This window comes from the organism of the source record quoted next, unplaced genomic scaffold, assembly GCF_019419815.1.
Source record: "Pyrus x bretschneideri cultivar Hongxiangsu unplaced genomic scaffold, Pyrus_bretschneideri_v1 Contig4, whole genome shotgun sequence".
NCBI classification, from domain to species: Eukaryota; Viridiplantae; Streptophyta; class Magnoliopsida; order Rosales; family Rosaceae; genus Pyrus; species Pyrus x bretschneideri.
The window spans coordinates 9,587,415-9,604,953 of NW_025999723.1; the positions used below are offsets into that span (position 1 = coordinate 9,587,415).

The 17,539-nt window shown below is 35.1% G+C and overlaps 1 protein-coding gene across 1 annotated transcript; it reads left to right on the plus strand.

The window, feature by feature from the left end:
- The first annotated feature begins 15,739 nt into the window (after positions 1–15,739).
- Positions 15,740–16,288, plus strand: LOC125468798. Its single transcript, XM_048565256.1, has one exon. It carries the CDS (start codon positions 15,740–15,742, stop codon positions 16,286–16,288), a length of 549 nt encoding a protein of 182 aa, XP_048421213.1.
- Positions 16,289–17,539: the final 1,251 nt, after the last annotated feature.

The window sequence follows — 17,539 nt, forward strand, 5'->3', positions numbered from 1 at the left end:
TAGGCACAAGTAGTTCCAACTTGTAAATGCATTGATAGCTCATGATGGTGAAAAAAAATGTAGCCTTTCATGTAAAGCAAAATCTTTTCCCCGTCGTGTTTTCTGAGATGAATGATATTCTGAATAAAGCATCTTTTCTCTCGTAAAAAAAAGTTTTTTAGACAAGAAAGTGGAAGTTTCATAAAAATAAAAAATAAAAATTTAGTCATAACTAGTCTGGCACTACACGAAATGTTTCACAATTCTAGTACTGCTTAGTCTATGTCAAACCAGTCCAGCTTAGTTTCTGAAGCTAGTTTGAGATAGTCCAGTGCAACAAACGCACCTAAAACACCAGTTGAGCTAGTAGGTTCCATATGCAAATCTAAAATGGATCAAAGTCAAAATTCAATTGATAAGTTGCTTAGGCCATCTCCAACCTTTAGGTTAAAACCTAAAATTTTTACCCAGAAAATTTAAGTTTTAACCCAGAAACTTGTTTTCTGCTCCAACCCTTATGGGTTAAATTATTAGTCCAAGATTATTAAAGAATAAATATAGGATTCTTAAAGTAACTTCAAAAAAAAAAAAAAAAAAAAAAATTATGTATACTATCCTAATTTAATTTTATGAACATTAGCCTAAAAATATTTAGATTTCGATAAATATTGAAAAATCACTAAACCGACACTATGAAACTCGTGGAGCACTATGAAAGAATTTTTTTTTATAATTATTTTAGCCATTGGATTTAAATTGGGACCATTAGATCATTTTCGTTATTGTTAGATTTGATCATATTAGATCTTAGCCATTGGATTCAATGAATTTAAAAATGTAAACTTAAAAAAAAAAAAAAATTACACATATATGGTGGACCAACCCACTAAACCGGGAGGAATTCTGGGCTAAATTTGCCTCATAAATGAGTTTTGAGTTAAAAATCATATTTGACCTAAGGGTTGGAGTAAGCTGGGGTAGGTTTAGAACCTAAAATTTGAATTTTACTCAAAAAATTTGAGTAGGTCTTAGAATGTGAAGGGCAACTTAATTATCTCTGGTTAATTAGATTCATAAACTGATGGACAAATTTGTGAATTTTAAGTTGACATTTCCATAATAGAATATGTTGAATATCAAAAAGCAAAAATAGAGCCTCTCATTTTAAGGTCACTTTCCTTTTTAGACTTTTACACACCTATTTTATTTTGGTTGTTTTTTATTTATTTAAAACTTATTAATTCAATGATTATAAATAAAGAAAGGTGTGTGAAAAGCTAAAAAGATATCTGCAAATCATGATCCTTTTATATATAGAATAAAAAAAAATTAGTGCTTAAACACTGTAGCAGGTGGTATTCTTATTTTTCCCTATTCTTTTTAGAAAAATGCTTGACACACCCCAACTTGAAGTGTCCACCTGGACTTTGAATCGAGCTGTGCTGGTTGACACCAAGAGGGTGACGTAGCCATAAGTGTAATGATGTGGAAAATGTGAGTAAATTGAAACCTAAAAGTGTCTAAATCTAAGAGTGCACATGTGAGTGGGATTGAACCCAATTCATACGTGATGTCAGAGCATAAGTAAAGTACAATAAAAGTTGAATGAGAATTATACCATCGATGGTAATCTTTAATGCATCGAGACAAAAGCTCAGCTACTAAAACATGGAGGGGCGAAAAACAAGGGTGAGTGGGCCTAAAAATAAAGTTTTGTAAAAAACCTCTTCGAATACATAATAGCCTATCGCTGTAAAATAAGTATAGTTTCTAAAATATACATACTACGTATAATATGAAAATACTTACCTTAGCTTGCAATATCTCAAAACTTCAATACATCACAAATTCATAAACAAGCATATAATTGCTAGTAATCACAATATCTCGTAGAAATAAATAAATCACATGGAGTGCTCATCGACACATATTGACACATGAGTTCATGCAGAGGTATTCTAACATGAACAGGACTGGGTGTAATAATGATTTATGCTCTAGTACTACAATCACGTGAAGACTGGCACTATGCGCATCACATACGAGTCCTAATTGTCTATAGCAATTCAGGACAGGACTGACATCTACAATGGAACCAAAGTGAGTGTACGGTGCGGTGTGGACATACACGTGAAAGATTGACCCTAACTCGGGCGAGTACTAACACCGGTGTAGCAAACGATGAGCAGATAACATAAATATAGTCATGCCATAGTGATTCGATAATTCTAGTCAATATAATATTATTCATAGCCGTAAATTTAATTAAGGCATCCTGTAAGATTCGTAATGATTTCCTAATTCTCATCATTACGTCATTTCCTATAATTATTTATTTAACTACGACAGTCATATAGAAATTCATTTTTTAGATGTATATATGGAAACTAAACAAATATATGTATATATCAAAGAAAAGACCCACTCACAAATCATGTCGTCGAGTCGAACTCGCCTCATGGGCTTCGAAGATCCTTGCGATGCATTTCACCTAGAAACGAGACCATTTATGTAAATATAGCGTACTAACGTAATTACACGTTTTCGTACAAAGTACGGCTAATAAAAGAACTATTTTAAAATGACTGAATTTCAAAAAATGAACTGTGGATTCGGATTTGGCATGTTGAGAAACCTAAGAAGGAACCTCGGGTTCCTCCACGCCTCGCCATAAGGTGGCTGCACTGGCAGCCATATGCCACACGCACTGAAGAGAGTGGCAACCCACGTACGGCTCAAGCGCCTTCGTCGTGAGTTTTCGGGATTTTTTTTTCGTGTTTTTCCTCCAACTTTAGGCACTCATTTCAAGTTGGATTCTCCACCAAAAACAACATAATTTATATGGAAATAAAGCTTAGCACAAGAGAAACAAATCCATACCAAGATTAGGCCGAGTTGTAGTCGGCGTTAGCTGGAAAAGTAGACTGAAAGTGGCCTAACGGCCACGGTCCAAATTTTCCAGAATCTAGGGAAGTTCTTGCCCGTGATGTTTCTGTATCAAACCTCACCAAATCAGACATTCAACGTCAACATTACTTATGAATCATTATTGGAGGAAGGGCAGGGGTGATCTGAGGCTTACCTTAATCGAAGAACTGGAAATCTCGTCGAAGTTCGTGAGATTGAGTGGCGGTGGTGCTGTGCATCAGTGAACCGAGAGGGAAAAGGATGAGGGATAGAGTTTGTGAGGGAAGAGGACGAGGTGGTGTGATCTGGCTCGCCAGGATGGCCATCGTCGTGAGTAGCTAACAACAGTGATGTCGTACGATTTATTCTTTGCACTTGTAGAGAGAGGTAGACGGGAGGGAGCTGAGAGGAAGCATCCACATTAATGGTGATTTGTTGTAATGCCTGTTGCAAATGGCTAGTGCAACTGATCTCGCCGGAGAACGTAGCAAACGGCGATAGGGCTTACTTGCCCTGCGTTGCACAGAGAGCACAGAGAGATACGGGTGAAGGAATCCGAGAGAGTATGGGAGAAAAATGGCACGGGGACAAGAGAGATAGAAAACTCACGTGGGTGGGTCTTACCATGCAGAAAATCCTACACAAAAATTATTAAAATAATAAAGGGTATTTATCTAGAATAATGAATTTACCAAAATGCCCTTGAACATCGTAAGTCTGTAAAATTTTAATCATAATTCTGATTTCAATTCCGCTTGTGCCTACACGTTCGTACCATCAAGTACTTCTAGAATACGATAAAATAGTAACTCGTACGCTCACGAAAAGATGGTCAACGGAAGTCAGCAATCTCGCCTCAAGGGGCCTTTTGGTCAATTCACACTTTAAAAATTTTATAAAATCGTAAAATTAGGGACGGGTTGTTACAATCTACCCATCTTAAAAAAATTTCGGGAAATTTGAAATCACTTGTTATACATAAAATACTCGAAAAGGTAAGAAGAAGAAAAAAAAAATATATGATATATATAAGGAAGAAATCAAGTTAGAGCAGTTGCATAAAAAAGAATGTCATTCTGTCGCGATCGGATTGCAATGATTCCTCTTTCATGCCTCCAAACTCAAAATTTCCTTCTCCTTTACTACAATACTAAAATATAAAATCCTTTATGAAAACATAAAGTCAAGAATAGATATATAATAACATAACGTCAAAATACAAACATAGTAAAGTTAAAATAGCTGTACTGAAATCAAAACCGAACATAGATAAATTTCACCTACGCATTCGCAGTGGCACATACTCCAAGAATAAGTGTAGCATCTTTGGGTGAAGCCCAAACAATAAATAAATAAACTAATGTAAATGGCCTAAGTGTCTACTTGCTTAAGGAATTCAACAAATAAGTTATCATTATTATGGTCTGCAGCCCGCGATATTGATAGCTCACTGTTGTCTCGATAAACAAGCAACAAATTCCTGAGGGTGTAATATTACAATCTTGCCCCTCATTGGGAAATACATATAAGTCGTTTGATTAGCGCCTTGACCGCGCTCACATACTACCTTTTCGGGCAACATTGTCAGTAGCTCATAATTTGCTATATCTTAATCTTGATCATTCGAATACCTGTTAGCAATACCCATTTGTCAAACATGTTCCATGCATAAAATCTCTATACCATGGCTCAAATAGTATCATAGCCAAACCAAAATAATAACTATTGTTGTATGCAACATAACCAAATTATATGTGTCTAACATAACCGACTAAAACCTTAAAGCATACAAAAGCAATATATTCTCTAAGGTCTGGATTGTTCATTCAGACTGGCCATTAGCCTAAGGGTGAAATGTGGTATGTGACAACACTTAATACACATGGCCTTCAAGAAGGCTTCCAAAGACTTGGAAGCAAAACGCGTATCACAGTGAGATATAGTAGTGTTATGAACACTATGCAATCGAACATTGTAATTCACATATGCCTCAACAACTAAATTCATTATGAATTTCCACTCGAGTTTAGCGAAAAATTACGCCAAAAAGGCTAAATGAACTCTCAAGAATTTGAGAGTCAGAATAAGTCCATCAAACCTAGAGTACAAGATAATTGTATTGAATACATAATATCTCGCAACAACTGTAGCTTCCTGAAAATTCAATCACCAAAGGTAAAGATTCATTTACCAGAGTATTTATTGGGTAATTGAGGAAATAATGGTCGCAACTAAAATTTCAACGTCCGAACAAACCTTCTAGACGATCTGTCTGCTAACGTAATTATTCGTTTTCGTACAAAGTACATCTAATAAAAGAACTATTTTAAAATGGTTGAATTTTGAAAAACAGACGGTGGATTCGGATTCGGCACGTCAATAAACCTAAGGAGGGAACTTGGGTTCCTCCATGTGCCACTGCAAGCGCCGCCACAAGGTGGTTGCACTGATAGCCACGCGCTGGAGAGATTGGCAACCTATGCGCGCCTTCATCGTGTGTTTTCCAGTCTTTTTTTTCGTGTTTTTCCTCCAACTTTAGGAGCTCATTTCGAGCTGGATTCTCCACCAAAAATAACATAATTTATATGGAAATGAAGCTTAGCACGAGAGGAACAAATCCATACCAAGATTAGGCCGAGTCGTGGTCGGTGTTGGTCGAAAATGTGGCCTGAAAGTGGCCTAACGACAACCGTCCAAATTTTCCAGAATATGGGGAAGTTCTGCCTTGAGATGTTTATGTATCAAACCTCACCAAATGGGTGGGTGCCACCATGCAGAAAATCCTACTAAAAAATTATTAAAATAATAAAGGGTATTTATCTAGAATAATGAATTTACCAAAATCCTTGAACATCGTAAGTCCGTAAAATTTCGATTTCTATTGCGCCTACGCATTCGTACCATCGAGTACTTTGAGACTACGATAAAATAGTAACTTGTACGCTTCACAAAAAGACGGTCAATGAAAGTTATCAATCTCTTCTCAAGGGGCATTTTGGTCAATTCACACTTTAAATTTTTTATAAAATCATAATATTAGGGACGGGTTGTTACAATGCTAGTGTACCATCTCATGTGGCAATTGATTTTTAAATGCCACGTCAATTCATAAATTTATCTTATTAGATATCAATTGTGTGCATCACTTATGACATAACATAATAAATAATGTGGTATAATTATAAAATTTGTTATCTTTTTAGCATTACTCTTTCTTTTTACTCTTGAGGAGAGTGGTATTCTGAAACTTTCCAAGATAAAAATACCAGGGTTTAGGGTTTTGGCCAATTATTTTACTATGGTTCACGGAAGTTCCTAACAACCATTAGTCGTTTTGTTTGTCTACTTTAGTTGAGAGTAGATCGTGGTCAACCGAAGTTTGTATTCTTTTTCTATAATTTCTAAATTTTATTTAACAGTGTTGATGAAAATGTGAGGGTAGTTTCGAACAGTACTTGTATCGTGATTATAATTTGGATCAAATGATTGAAGCCACTCCCATGCTTTCAAACTTTAAAATAGTTCAAGCATGTCGCTATGGAGTTATGATTCTCTTCCCTCATATTTCCATCTCCTTCCCTTTTCTTCTCTCACATATTATTTTTTATCTTATTGTCTTTATAAAAAAAAATCAATATAAAATATTGACGTGGCTAGACCGTAACCGTTCAAATACGAGAGGAAAGAAGGAAAGAGAGATTAGAAGGGAAGAGAATCCTCCTCCCGCCACCCCAAACCTTAGAACTACATCATTACAATTCCATTATCTGCAAAACAGGTCAGTAGATTGCCGTTTGGTGATCCATACTTTCAAATTTCAAATGTTTTGCCAAAGTCCAAATCAAGTACTTCCCAATCTAGCTATCTGGACAGGATTCGAGTTGACTCTTCAAAATAAATTGTCGCTAGGCCCTCTTGCTATATATATTCTTTCTATAGAAAACTTCATTTTAATCTATGAAAAATATCACATTTGGACCAAAATTTAGTCTAAGATTAAAACCTAATTTTAGTCTTTGGCCCCAAAGTCCATGTCAACATTCATTTAATCCCCTCATATATTAATTATATTTTGATGTTTTATTTCTCTTCTTTTTTTCTAATTTTAATGTCTTAATTACATTTAAACCTAATTTTCATTTCATTCATTACAATACATTTTGTTATAGATATTTAGGTAAACTAATATATATATAAAATATATTCTGGTACACATTGTGTCTTCATTTAGGTACATAAATTCATTTAATATATTTTGGTGTATCCATTTCAATATAGGCAATATAGATACATTAATCCAGTATCATATATTTTGTTTACCTTTTGGAACATACATGTTGGTACCTACATTTAGGTAAATACATTTAGAATATATTAATTTGTTATAACATATTTCGGGAGATGTATTTTGGTACAGACATTTAGGTACATCAATTCATTTTAATATATTTCAGTACACTCATGTATTTACCTATTTTTCTTATGTGCCAAATTTTTTAATGTTTTCTCGTTTAGGTACATTTATCAGAATGTAACTGGAGAAGTTAAAAACAATATAATAATTGCAAGTGGCCCTTCTTAACAGTGAGAAAGAACTGAAGAAATGAATAATTGCAGAGGTAAGTATTCTAAAAAGAAAGAGAGAAAGCTTAGGGGATAAGAAAGTGTTTCTTTGTATTTGCTTCAATTCAATCGTATCTTACAAATTATCTCAATTCTTACACTCAGTAAGCTCCTATAGCTAACTTTAGCTAAAACCAATGCTGACATGTCATCCTTATCTTTAACCAATCCTATCAGCTATAAAATGGTACATGCCATATAATCCAACATCCCCCCTCAATCTCAACTAGAGAATCCTAGCTTGAGATTGGAACAATGTCGAACAAATGAAGGGCTATGAAGTCCCTTTGTCAAGACATCAGTAGTTTGTTCATCAGTGGGCAAATACTTAAGAAACAAATCTCCTTTATGAATTCTTTCCCGAACAAAATGGTAATCGGTATCGAGGTGCTTAATCCTTGAATGATAAACTAGGTTTGCACTGAGAGCAATAACAGACATATTGTCACAGAAAATGATTGGAAGTAGGTTAAAATACACCCAAATCCTTTAAAATATCAACCTTATCTAAGCAACATCAGCAACTGTATATGCTAGGGCTTTATATTCTGCCATAGTTGAACTCCGGGAAATTGAAACTTATTCCTTTGATTGCCAAGAAATTGGATTGTTGCCTAAATTCACCACATAACCTGTAACAAACCTTCGAGTATTTAAATCCGCAGCTCAATCTGAATTAGAGAATGCAGTAAGTTGAATTGGTGTATCAGAGGAATAAGTGACTCCACAATTCACAGTACCTTGAAGATATCTCAAAATTCTCTTTACACAAGCAAAATGCACATCAGTAGAAGATGACATGAACTAACATGCATTATTTACTGCAAAAGCTATATCTGGCCGTGTGAAAGTAAGTATTAAAGAGATCCAACTAGACTTCTGTACAAAGTGGCATCTGACAATGCTTTTCCTTCATTGATGAAAAGCTGACTATGGGGTTTACAAGGAGTGTTAGCAAGTCTACATGACTCCATACCTGCCTTGTGAGGAATTAGATCCTCTCCGGATCCCCTTATTGGGGATCCTGGGGATCAATTAATAACAACCGTTCATCAAAGATCGTGCGGCCACAATTTATTCCTTTTTTATATTTTTCACACAAAATGAGCCTGCTTTACTTTTGAAAATATAAAAATCATTTAATTGTGGTTGCACGATCTTGGACGAACGGTTGGTATAAATTGATTCCCCGGATCCCCAACGAGGAGATTCGGAGAGGATCTAATTCCGCCTTGTGAATCAAATCCTTGACATACCTGGATTGATTAACAAAAATATCCCCATTATCTTGATGTTGTATCTGCAACCCAAGAAAATATGTAAGCCTTTCCAATCCTTATATGGGTTAAAACAGGCACCCCGAGAAGCTAGTATCTGACGTATAAGCTTGAAATCCCAAAGCTAGCAAATAACTTGTAAATTTAGAATTTACAAGTTATTTGCTAGCTTTGGGATTTCAAGCTTATACTTCAGATACTAGCTTGTTTATCAAGATGGTTTCCAGTGATGTGGTTGTTTTATTGCTATATGTGGATGATATCATCCTTACCGGCGGAACCAATACCCATGTACCTTTAGCCTTTAAGGCATCAAATTCTTCTTGCATTGTTGTTTGCCATTGGGACCTAGAAGCAACTTTTCTAAAAGTGGTTGGTTCTGTGAAATCAATAGTAGCAGTAAGAAAAGAAAATCCTCCAGCAAAAACATCATTATCATTCAACATAAGCGTATCTAATTCAGGAAAGCATACATAGAAGCCCTTGTAAGATTGCTGAACAATTGTACCACTTTTTAGCCTAGTAACCATATGATGAACAGAAGGCACATTTAAATGTTCTTCAGTGCTATTAGAAATTTAATTGGAAACAGAAGGTGAAATTGAAAGCAATAGCTCTAATTGTGATTCGTGTTGGACAGGCAGCAGGCGTATCTAATTCAGGAAAGCATACATAGAAGCTATGTCACTATGAGAAGAACTTAATTCTTGTGAAATTGAATGTGAATTGTCGTGAACAAATTCTGGAACAATGGACTGAAGATTGGATGAAGAAACCCGACTTGATTTAGTAACATCAAACACTAACATATGAGTGATAATTGTTTTCTGCAACTTGTAAGGAAATACATCCCCACCATGAATAATATGCCTTGATAAGATCAACTTTTTAATACCAACATAACAAACAACCCCTTTGTAGCTGGATGAAAAACCCAAAAATACACATTGTGTAGACCTTGGCTGCAACTTGTTTTGATTATATGGTCAAATAAATGGATATACAACAGTTCCAAAAAATTTCAGTGTGTGTATAATAGGAGGCTTATCAAACAACAACTGATATGGTCATTAAAAAAGCAGCATGTTGACAAGCATAGTTTCAGAACAACAATGGTACACTAGCATCTATCATAAGTGTAATAGCAGTCTCTATCACATGTTGATGTTTCCTCTCAGCAAGACCATTTTGTTTACGGGTATACGAACAAGATATTAAATGACTGATGCTTATATAATCCAAAAAATCGTTGAGGATTTCTCATGTATTCACCACCCCCATCAGTTTGAAGACAGTTAATAGTGGAGTTAAATTAAGTAATAACAAATGAATGAACTTTGACAGATAATGAAAAAGTATCTGATTTATTAACTATTGGAAAAATCCACAGAAGTCTGGAATACTCATCAATGAAACTTACATAGTATCTATATCATTCTAGAGACATATGTGGAGATGGACCCCATACATCTGAGTGTACCTTTTCAAACATACAAGTAGCTCTAGTTTGTTTTACAAAAAAGGATAACACATTTTTCCAGAAATACAAGAAGAACAAACGGTAGGTGAAGAATCTATATTGACAGATTGTTGACAATCCTTAAGCATAGTTGATAACACTTCTTCAGACGGATGTCCAAGTCTCTTATGCCATAACAGTCCTTCCTAGAAAAGCCACACTTTTATTAGCACCAGCAATAAACCTTCTTGAAGACACATTCACAGGAATTTCATAAAGCTCTCCTCTACTTCTTCTGTGCTACAAGAACACCCCTGTTGCTTTGTCCTATATGAAAAACACAATTTCATCACAAATAAATCAACAACCATTGTCTTTACACAACTTCTTAACAGATAAAAGGTTTACTGTAATTGTAGGGACATGTGAAACATTTTTCAAAAGAAATGCATATGAAGGAATGGAAATAATAGGATAACCAATACGCTTCACATTAAAACCTTCACCATTTCCAATGGTGATTTAGTCATCACCATTGTAAGGAACCGGCTGGTTGACATTATTAATGTTGGGAGTCATATAATGAGATGCACCGGTATCAAGAACCCAAGTGTCAGCTGCAGAAAATCCATGAGCATCCTGTCCAAATTCAGCCGCAGTCAGAGTATTAGGTGCTTGAGCAGCAAATGCAATGAGAGAAAATGGTGGAGGTTGTCCGTGATATGAATAATTGTTTCTGTGCCTGCATTCTAGAGCACTATGTCCTTTTTTTCTATAAATTTGACAAATAAGAATCTAAAAACCTGCAGAAGATTGTCCATTATCACTCCTGTTCAAACAGTTGGAGTAGTGTGCCCCATTCGAGAGCAAATCTGACATTCAATCACCACTGAAGACTTAAAATTTGTGTTACCATTCCAGTTAGACTTGAAACCACCACTGTATTGAGAGCCACCAAAATTATTCCCTCTTGACTTATTTCCAAAGTCAGGCATATAGTTATTATAAGGAGCAGATCCATTTCTATTAGAGGAATATAAATTTGATGAACTAGAGCAATTCCTATTTTGTGACCTGTTACCAACATTATTAAAACCATAACCATTATGAAACCCATTGCTATGACCCTGATAGCCACTCTATTTCTATTATCAGCTGCCTCAAAATTTCTGCCCTGGACATACATCACAGACATAGCACTAGTTAAAGATGTAATTCTAGCTTCAATAGTGGATTTAGCCCCAAGCAACTGTGCCCGAAAATCTTTTAAAGGAATAGGAATATCCCTAGCCAAGATAATAGTTTTGACCATATCAAACTCAGGTGGAAGACCAGACAATGCATTAATAACAAGATCATTATCTGACAGTTTTTCTCTTGCAGACACTAACTGATCCCTAATAGCTTTCAACTTCAAGAGATATCTGTCTATTGAATCACCTCCCCTTCTAAATTGTATAAAATTCAATTTTAAGGTGATTAACCCTATCCATAGACACAGATGCATATCTTTCTTGTAAACTAATCCAAGTTTCTTGAGAAGTTTTACAGCCTATAACGTAATCCATATCTTTCATAAGAGACTATTGCTATCAACATGCTAAGCAAAGCCATATCTTTCTGAACCCAATTCTTATAAGCCTCAGTAATTTCCCTTGTTACTCTTGTGTTGGTATTAAACACAAATTTGGGTGGACACTGAGAATCACCACTAAAGAAATAAAAAAGATCATAACCCCTTAACACAGACTGAAACTAAAAACTCCACTTGACAAAATTATCATCTTGTAACTTCACAGTCAACATCCCAAGTAAACTTTCAATCCGTAAAGTTTTATTAGACATAGTTGCTGAAAATTGATAACACCACAAGAATGCACAAAATAACAAGCTTTGGAAGAACCACACAAATCAAGAAATCCCAAAATAAAGAAGTCACAATGGCATCGGCCTCTCAAGAAATAGAATTCAACAACAATCAACACAAAGTATCAGATAATGGCATCGGCCTTGTTCATTAAAAACTCAATTATCAACATATCATTCCCATATTTGGCATCGGCCTTAAGCTTGGACAAATCTTGGAAAACCCAGATTCACAAATGAACATACAAAAGCAAATTTTTACTGGCATATTTCAACAAACATCTAATATGCAACAAATAATACAGATACATTGTAGACCCTTGAAATCGCACTTCACAAGAATCAAAAGCACCGAGATGGGAAACCCAGTAAGAACGCAGAACCACCGACGAACTACCACGAAAACACAGCGGAATAACACAGTGAGGATTGATGCTCGGCGATTGATACCATCTTAACAGTGATAAAGAACTGAAGAAATGAATAATTGCAGAGGTAATAAATCTAGAGAGAGAGAGAAAGCTTAGGGATAAGAAAGCTTAGTGATAAGAAAGTGTTTCGTTGTATTTGCTTCAATGCAATCGTATCTTACAAATGATCTTAATTCTTATACTTATACTTTTTAACTGCCTTGCTTGTACAGTAAACTACTATAGTTAACATAACCGACTTTAGCTAAAACAAATGCTGACATGTCATCCTTATCTCTCACCAATCATATCAGCTACAACATGGCGCATGCCATATAATCCAACCACTCTTTACTACAGTGGTGGAAAAGAGTTAAGTCCTTGCATGATGATCTCGGTTCAAATTTTGTCTGTGACTAATCTAACATCTAATCTAATAAATTCTATCGTTTGACAAAAAAAAAATATAATAACTTAAAATGTGTATATTAATAATTTCAAATATTTTTTTACAGAATAAATTCAAATATTTATCAAAGAGACATAAAAAAACACATTGAATATCAAAACAAAAATAGAATATGAATTTGAATTAGAGTACACATCAAAGAAGTAAAATCAATATATAATCCAACACCAAGTTTTAATTAAATTTTAATTTTTTTTTCAGGGATTAAAGTTCAAAAAACCTTTTTTTTTTAACAAGTAAATATGAATTTTATTTATGAATTTTATTTACAGAGAAATGAGCATAGATGTCTTTTTTTTTTGGAGTCTCATGATCCCCCCTGTGAAATACGCACATATAATTAACTATAGCTAATTTATAGAATTATCAAAGATTCAAAATTGTAAAAACTTAAGAAAAAAGGTTAACCTTATATCCTTCCAATTGAGAATCCATGCTGAGCACAGTAAAGTCTATCACCTTAACTAGCTAGCTTGGTTTAGTCACAGGCTAGCTAAATGAGGCATAATTAGTGTTCTTTTGTTGTTATTGTCACTAAAAAGCATCATAAAAATGATGTCTTTTTACTTTTCACTGGATCTTTCTCTAGGGTTTTAACGGAATCATAAAGTTTTAGGCCAAATTGCCATTTCACTTTCTGATAAATTCTTTTGGCTGCTTAGATACGAAACCACCAAAGGAATAATTCAATGATAACCAAGGAAAAGTAATTATTTTCAAAATGTAATCGAGCGAGATAACACCGAAAGTTGCATGCGCATGGTGTGGTGTGGATAGGTATTCTTGGATCAAGTTATCAACGCTTATATATCAGTCATTCAACTCACGTGCATAATATTGCTCAAATTATAAAACGATGAGAAATAATTAAGTTTATCATCATCAATTACATTGCTGACCAAATATATTCGAACGGGCCAATCAAATGGCATGACCAGTAAAATGAGCTTTTAAGAAGAAATCAAATGTCTACCGTTAGTATTCTATGGAAAATTGTTAAGATTGAAGAAACAAGAGAGAGAGAGAAAAGACTTATTTTCCGATACTGATACTTCAACACTTACAATACATTGTTCATACATATAATAACAAACTAAGAGCTTGCTAATCAGTCATTTGTCTAGTGGCAACTGTCACAATCCTAGTCTTTGATACTCTAACAAAAATAAGTTTAAGGTTTTCATTTTTGTTGTTAATTAAGTGGTTTTTGTATCAAGAAATATGCTTAATACTAGGAAGTCATTTTGCACACTCTTAATTTCTTTGATTTGTTTAATCTAATAGTTAAAAAATAGACTATGTATGAGATAAAATGGTGTACATAAACCATTTCCCTAAATATTATGGTTTTCTTGATTTAATTTGTAAAACTCGATTGAGTGATGAGAAGAGGTAGTAACAAGTAAGAAAGGAAGAGTTATTTTGCACACTTGTCCTTTAATGCAACATGTATATTTAAATTATGGAGAGTAGGGAATAAATAGTATCAAACTTACCCTTCATGAGATTCAAATTTAAGACATTTTACTTATAAGTGAAGTTGATGAATACCACTAAACCGTAGTATTAAGTTGTTTCTGCACATTCACAGACTTTCTTAATTCTATCCGTTAATTTTCTTTAATTTGTTCAGTCAAGTAACTAGAAACATAAATGAATATACATAAGGTGAAAAATAATAAGGAAAACTAATGAAAATGGCTTGAAAACTTTGATTTTTAATGATAAAGACAAAATAAAGGGTAAAGTGAATAGTATTATGTTTGACTTTTTAGTGTAAAAATATGATTTTTTATTAAAAAAAATAGTACCATAAGCTTTTTATTAAAGTTCCCAAAATAATATGCATTTCCCTAACACACTTTGTTAATCTACCCATTATTTATCTTTTAATTTGTTGAGTCTACTAGATAGAAATAAAAAGAAACATGCATATACAAGTTGAAAATGATAGCATTTCCCTAAAAAAGAGCAGACGTCGACAAGCAGGACCGCTTGGTTAAAGCAAAAGCTAGAAAGGTGGAGAGACCGGCCGATCTTCAACCATGATCATCATGATCCATCAATATTATGGGCAATTTGTCAAACATATATTCTCCCCAGACGTTTAACATACAAGAACGACAAAAATGCTAACACCTAAATATTATATTTTTTAACTTTTTTTTTCTTTTGTTTAGCCCTCCACAGAGTACATTTTCCAGCACTGAGAATTCCCTCCGTTGGTTGCTTTGTCATCTTACTTTCGGCTAGTTAATCTGTAACTATCAAATGATCCTCAACTCATTCCATTGTATCACAATTTGATTGGCCATATATATGATTTAAAGGGCTAATATTGCTTAATCATGTTCATATGACACGATTCTTTTCTTTGTGTAATGAAATAATGTTACCCAGTTAAGAATATTGACTAAATTAATCACCAATGTTATCCTAAAGACAAGGTGGTGGGTCACCCCACTATAGAACCCCCTCACATCAGTTACATAATACATTCCTTTTTGCATTGTAAAGAAGTTAAAGCATATTTTGTGTCGGCCGTCTTTGCTTACCATTAGGTCTTTTTTTTTTTGTCAAACTGCTTACCTTAGGTCTAGGCCATGGAAAGCAAACAAAAATCCTCAACAATTAAACGCACCCCTTGTATGCTAAAATCCCCATAATCTCTTTTTTCTCACCCCCAATTAATCCCTCTTCCATATTTGCTGGTATATCAGATACACCGAATAATCACTCCGTATATGAAATGGGAAATTGTGTATTTAAAGGGTTTCGAGAGGCAGAAGAGATGGTGAAAGTCGTGACATGCAGTGGGGGAATAATGGAGCTCTTTGCCCCCATCACAGCTAACTCCATAACCAAAGAGTTCCCAGGCCATGCTATCTTCCGCAGCCCTGACCTCTTCGCACAACCTCTTCTCCACAACGATGAGCTCCATCCCAAAGAGCTTTACTATCTCCTACCTCTCAACCCCTACAAAACCCCCAAAAATCATGATATTAATGCAAACCCTAACGGCACCGTTTGTACACCGTATCGCATGTCATGTGACAATCAAGGCAAGAGGCCGGCAGATCCTGAAGTTTTTCCGAGGTACAACAGTAGTGGGGTTTGGAAGGTGAAGCTGGTGATAAGTCCAGAGCAGCTCTCTGATATTTTGTCGCAGGAAGCTCGCACTGAGGCTTTGATTGAAAGCGTGAGGACTGTGGCCAAGTGTGGCACCGGAGGGAACTCATCGGTGGCAAGTTCCGACCAGTGGAGTGTGTCTAGTAGTTGGAAGGAGCTGTCATCGTGAAAGTTGGAAGTCTGGATGGTCATGTAGAGAGGTATCATATGTATAATATGCAACTTAAATTCATTTCTGTGAAGTGATAATTAGTCCCTTTTCTATATATGTTTCAATATTTGGATTGTTTTTCTTTTTAGATTTATTACAAAGGCCACGCCCCATATAATAAATATGAAATATTTTCTTGGCATCCATATATTAAGAGAATTATTATTGGCACTTTAAAATTTTTCATGTTGCACTCCTCAGAAGTGTATTTTTCTTCTATAAACATAGAAAATTTGGAGTGCAAAATGAGAAATTTGGAGTGCCAAAACAATTGCATATATTAAAATCTATCACAATTGATTCGTTTTGTTTCAACTTTTGCTTTTTCCCCCCTCTTTTTTTTTGTTTTTTTGTTTTTTTTGTTTTTTTTTTTTTGGTGAAACTGGAAAATTCATTACCAGGCAAAAGCGAAATACAAGGAAAGCCTACAGTAAAGGCAAGTAAACTGCAAGTAATAAACATAAAAGGTAGTGAAGGGTGTTACATTTCCTAAGACGTTGCAACTAAAGCAGACACGTCATCCCCCAACACCACCAAAACAAAATAAACGTTACGGAGGACAGGGTAAACCATCTTTGTTAAGAACATGAACCAATGAAAATGGAGGCCAATTGACCCAAAGTGTTCCCCCACATCTCCAAATTCCTTAGTGATGCCAAGCAATCCGCCGTCTGATTGGCCAATCTTGGAGTCCAAGACCAGCAACAGTCTTGGAAAAAATCCCCAAGCCACTCGATTTTCCCCAAGATCGGGAATGCTTCCTAACTTCCATTTGTAATATCCTCTCCCCCCTTAAGGGAGTGATTACCTCCAAAGAGTCGGACTCGAAGGTGACCCGTTCATAACCAAGCTCAATAGCCAACTCATAACCAAGGAGCAAAGCCAACGCCTCCGCAACCGCCAATCCTGGTGCCGAGATGGCGAGCTTCCTGGCAGCCACAAAGCAGCCCCTGTGGTCGTGAACAATTACCACGGAATAACCTTTGCCATTGGTAGGGGACCAGCTGGCATCCACGTTGACCTTCAAGAAAGTCTCATTCGGTGATAGGATTAAAAGCACACCACAAAGTAGCACACAAATGTCCTATTGATTTTCCGTATTAATACTAAGATTTGTCAATTGTAGCATATGAAAATAAGGGTCTTTTCCGCAAAAGATTGTTTTATCCAACTACTTAAAATGTCACAAAAACTGGGTTACTGTCCCTA